General features: G+C 47.5%; 1 protein-coding gene across 1 annotated transcript; it reads right to left on the reverse strand.

Moving 5' to 3' along the window:
- Positions 4507-5523, reverse strand: LOC109829463. Its single transcript, XM_020396574.1, has 2 exons — positions 5253-5523; positions 4507-4998 (listed from the first exon to the last, which is right to left on the reverse strand). Exons 1-2 carry the CDS (start codon positions 5520-5522, stop codon positions 4648-4650), a joined length of 621 nt encoding a protein of 206 aa, XP_020252163.1. The 5' UTR covers position 5523; the 3' UTR covers positions 4507-4647.

The raw sequence follows: 5529 nt of genomic DNA on the forward strand, positions 1-5529 counted from the left end.
GAAGAGCCATTGAAAAAGGGAACGGGCCGGTCAAAGCCCGAAAACCGAACCAAAACTCCCGACTTGATCTAACGGCCAGGTTCGAAAACCACGGCCACGATGCGTCGTGGGGCGAAACACACGAAGCTGACATCATGTTGTCAAGTCACGATCACCATGACCCGACGAGACCGCGCCACCTTGGCTGGGAAGCACGAAGCCCTATAGGCAGACACATGGCCCATCTCCCATCTAATCTGGTTCCGCCCCAAAAAGGGGGAGGTCTCGCCTGCGAATACTTGGCCCGACCCCACGAGTCGCATGAAATTTGGCTCCCCAAAGACTAATTTCGCCTTGACAATCCATTCGCCCTTAAAGGTAAAATTACAAGCGAAGCCAATAGAATGACCTCGCTTAAACGGTTAAACCCACGCCTCAGACGGCTAAGGGTTAGAGCAGAAATCTTAGTGTTAAGCCTAAGAGAAACTGTCCAGCAACTCATCATACTGAGGGGAATAGTATGACTAGCCCGATTCAAACGGTAATCGGTAAAGGCACATCAAACCCGTTGATAGCTGAGGGTTTGCTAAAAATCCTAAAAGAAATCAAATGCAATCAAATGCGCTTGCTTCGCCGAGAATTTCTTCGTTCAAAGTATTCCAGACCCCACGCAAGCCAGTTTAGGTCTGAAAACTTTGAAGGGGGTCTTGTAGATGGTAAAAAATACCTCTGATAAGCCTACAGGAAATTCGCCCTCAAGAAGTCGCCTGCCTAAGCCGCATAGTCGTCAAACGTGCTCGGTTCCAGATTCGCCTGAATAATCGACTCGCCTGCACGAGTTGAGATCAGTTAGAATAGCGGAAATTCGCCTTTAACGCAACTCGCCCGCCCGAGTCCAAAGTCAAATCCGCTTGCAAATCTCGAAGCCACCCGCACCCGCTACCCCACGTGCTAAGATGGGCCTTCCCATCTCTCTCTCTCGACCCAAAGAGAGAGGGCACAATACCCCAAGGCCGTCAAGCGGCCGCTCATAGTACGAAGGATTGGACAGGTATTGAGTCGACCTGAGCATTCATAAATGCGACTCACCTCGGCTGTCTGAGTCAGGAGACGGATCTACCAGCATTCGGCGAACTGTCCAAACCCACTCGAGTACCAGGAACACGCTTTCCCGCCCCTCTTGGCCTGACTCCAGGCCCGTCAGATGGCCGTCCACAGTACGAATGAGCGGACAGGCGCCGAAACAGCCTGCACCCTCATAAATGCGGCTCACCTCAGTTGTCCAAGCAAGAGGACGAGAGTCGCTGGCGCTCGGTGTTTGGTCAGATCCACGCAAGCATCTGACAGCCGTTGTCACGCATACGAGGAGGGGCTTTCCCACTCCTACGTAGCGTGATGCAGAGCACAGCTCTTCGAATGACCACTGACGGTACGAATGACTAGCAGGATGTCTCCGAACAATGTATGGTCACATCCCATAATTCAAGGAATAGTCAAGCTGTCCTTCTTCCATTTAAAAGCCTCTTCCAGCAAGCTTTAGGAGAGGTCGAAAAAACTTGGAGAAAAAAGTTGAGACCAAGCTATTCGCATAACCCTTGTGTTACAGCGCCATTGCCTAGTTCCGAGCTTCGATCGCCGGCGAACTAAGCAGACCCGAACTCTTTCGACTCGAGCTTCTACCGAGTACTGAAGCTTCCAGCAACCCCGATCGAACGGTCCAAGGGAAGCAGACTCGACCCGAGCATCGAGCGAAGCGTCCTATAGCCACCTAAAGTCCCCACACAAAACAAAGAGGGCATTCCCTCTGCTTCTGTTGTAAACATTTGATTATTAGTTTGTAATAAGCTTTCTTATTAATACAAACGAAATTCACTGTTTTCGGGAAATCAAATTTTCACCTTACAGGTTGATGTGAGGTTTGTTCCTCAACTAAGGAAGAACATCATTTCACTTGGGGTATTGGAGGCAGCAGGCTATAAGGTGACCTTGACGGATCCTCGCTTGAAGATCACATTGGGGTCCATGATTGTGATGAAGGGCGTCAGGAGGAGTAACTTATATTATCTCTCGCTTGAAGATCACATTGGGGTCCATGATTGTGATGAAGGGCGTCAGGAGGAGTAACTTATATTATCTGCTTGGGAGCACGGTGATTGATAGAGCGCTGACGACTTCTTTGGCTAGACTGTGGCATTATTTAGTGCTGGGGTATATGATTGGCTATGCCGTGCACAGATTATTAAGAAGTGCTATGACCTACAGGGTGAAGACCTTTGAGCACAGTGAGATGAGCGAGAAGACCGAGGTGGAGTTAGACACTTCTATCCACCGATCGAGGGGTCTTATTGGAGGTGTTCAGTCAGGCATTAAGGGGCCTTCCGAGGAGACATCATCGGGAGGTAATGGTTATTTCATTTCCTATGTTGGGGATTGTACTAGGTATTTATGGGTTGGAACCAAGTCCCGTTGGTATGAAGCCTTAGTAGTTCGTAACAGATGGAGGAGGTGTATGGGCAGAAAGGTTACCCATAGTACTAGTTCTAGTATGGGTCCTTTCTTGCATTGGTGTCGAGCTCATGGCAGCTAGAGACACTTCAGAGGAGAGGAGACAGTGATGCGACGTGATGAGATGGCGGATCTAGTGAGCCGTTCTTTTCTGGAGGAGGATCGACGTTGGTTGTCGAGCAGTGGATTTGGTATTCAGGCTTTGACATGTTTGGGCCATCTTATGAGGTTGCCGACTGCTGCATGTAGAGTTGTTAGATTTGGTGGAGCTGCTTCAGATTTTGGTCAACGTCGGATATTTGGCTACCCAGCACTTGGTCACATCGTTGATGTGAGATTGGATCCGATTACGCATTTGGGATTCAGGAGTTCATTCAGCTATCAGTTAGGAACTTCTGAGTTTGGTCTGAGCAGGTTTGTCACTTTGGACTCTTGGCAGGTAAAGAGTATTGATCAGATCAGAGGGATACCGCAGCGGGTGGAGAGTGATGCTACTTCACATTGGGTGGAGCTTACCCCACATGCTCCAGGTTATTCTACATTATTGGGCTTTCCAGCTGAGGTAGCATAGCGTGGGAGTCATGTGGATACGGATGCGGATGACGAGTTGGTAGATCCGAGTGCAGCTGGTGGATATAGCTTGGATACGACCATTGTTTCACCTCAGGTGGAGGTGTTTGGATCACTTCAGTTTGGAGTCGTTGATGATGCTATCAGCCGCAGTTTGGATTGAGGGCCTTTGGAGGCCATGGGGGTGAACTACGTGAATGCTTGATTCCTTGGAAAGGATACGTAGGCAGTCAGTTTTGATGCAGCCGATTTGGTGAGTAGACACTTTTGGTTTGAGGTGAGTGTTCGCACTCCCATTTGGGTCTCGACATGTTGTGGATGGGGTCCGTTGTTATGACTCCGTTACCATGGCGTACTGGATGCAACAAGTGAGGCATTGGTTTGGTTGGTGTCGGCTCAGTTTGGTAGAATCTTCGCCGAGGTGGAGATTTATAGAATTGGTAGAATAGCAGATTCAGGCTCAGTTTCAACTTCTGGCAGTTTGGCTGTTGACCGCGGGCTTTGGCGGTCAACCGCGTTTGTGCACAGTCCTTACTGTGCGTCTGCACCTGTGGCGGTCGACCGTGGCGGTCGACCGCAGAAGTTTCTGTTTTCGTGGCAGTCGACCACCGCGGTCGACCGCAGAAGTTGCTGGAGATTGGGGCTGTTCTGGGATTGAGGGCGGTAGACCGCGATGGATCGCGGTCGACCCTCACGGTCGATCGCCGTAACGGTTTTGGGCTGGGTCTGTTTTCCAGACCCGTTTCGTTTGGGTTTTCTATAAATACCCATACTCGATTCTAGGGTTTATAAGCAAGAGGTTTTTAGCAGATTGAAGGGGTTTTCTTTGGGCTTCTATTCTAGGAGTGTTTGGAGAGATTGAGAGTTAATTTGTTGAGGGTTTATGAGAGATTTGTAACCCTAGTTTGTTCTTCTTGATTTCTAATAGTAAAAACTCCCCCCTCCTTGCCCCGTGGACGTAGGCATCTCGCCAAACCATGTTAAAACTGGTGTTATTGTGTTTGTACTATTGTTTTGGTTGTGTTGGCTTGTCTCTTCCGACAGTTGGTTTGGTTTCTCGAGGCACAACAGGCTGGACTGCAAATTGCATATTACTCTTGCATGATCCAAAAATGTGGGGTTCTTAGAGATTCATAATTAATTAATGATAGCTAGCGGTTTCTAGAGAAAGAAACCCACATTTCCCCCTCTTCCAGTGCAAAATTAGTATATTGTTTGCGGTCTTATCCATCAAACTTAAGAGGAAGTATCCAATGGTTTGGAGTGGTCCCGTCCATGATATTAATGGTGCACCAAACAAATATCAACCCATGGTTCACTAGACTTTAAGGTTTTTTGCACTGGTCCAAGGGTTGATATCGCTCTATCAATGTCATAGATCAGAACCATTGGATACCTTCTCATAAACAAAGACCAAGAGTTGCATAGTTTAGAACCTGGACGACCCTAGAGTAGTTGACAATAAGAAAGTTCATAATCATACAAGTTCCTAAACATCTGTCTATGGTTACATTACATGGTTACATTACGTGCTATCAACAAGGTGGTTTCTTATTTCTACTGGAGTCTTCCTTATCTTCTTCCTCTTGGAATCTAATGCAGTAGGCTTAGAGTTTCCAATGGCTTCACAGCCTCAATCTTTCTAAGTTCAGGATGGGGCAACGAGTGCACATATTTGCAATTTGGGCATGAGGGCGAAGACTTTGAGAGCATGACGAGGAGGTGGCAGTTGCGGCAGGCAACTGCAACCATGCTGCTGCTTGAATTTGTATCCTTTATGGGATGCTGTCCTTGACTTGTATTAGTAGTATTAGAGCTGGCTTGATTCTTCACTTTCGAGCTTGGGAGAGTTGAAATGTTGAGCTCCAAGTCTAGATTTTGCTCCCTTGGCCTCACCCAACTCTTCTGCAATGTCTTCCTATTCAAGTAGTACATCCTCCCAGACTGCCAATAACAAACACCAAGATAGTTAGGAAATAAAATGGGAGAGGGAATGGTAAAACAGTCATTATTGCAAAAGTGAGAAGCAATGGTACATGAAAGGGATATCAACCGTTGGATCACTAGTACTTAGGGATTTCTTCACTAATCCAATGATTGATGTCCCTCAGGCTCACCATATAGTATAGGGTGGATAGACATTGAGAAAGCATCCTTCACATATACTAAAACCAAGTATAAAAGAGAGAGAAATTCACTTGTAGGTCTAGGCACTGCTCCCAATCCATGGGCAAGGGATCATTGAGCTGGAGCTCAATGCTTCTCTGAGTAGCACTCAGGGACCCGTCCCAAGTACTATGCTTCCGCTTCTTGCAAAAATTTGCATCTGATTCCAAGTTAACTGATATAGAGGGTCCTAGAGAAAGCTCGGGCTGATCGATCACTCTCATGGGAAGCATCATGGAAACCTTCTCCTTGTCTTCTACAAGTACTGACTCTCTTCGTGGCTGTAGAAACTCTTTGATCATGCTCATG

The sequence above is a fragment of the Asparagus officinalis genome, chromosome 2, assembly GCF_001876935.1.
Source record: "Asparagus officinalis chromosome 2, Aspof.V1, whole genome shotgun sequence".
In the NCBI taxonomy this organism is placed as follows: domain Eukaryota; kingdom Viridiplantae; phylum Streptophyta; class Magnoliopsida; order Asparagales; family Asparagaceae; genus Asparagus; species Asparagus officinalis.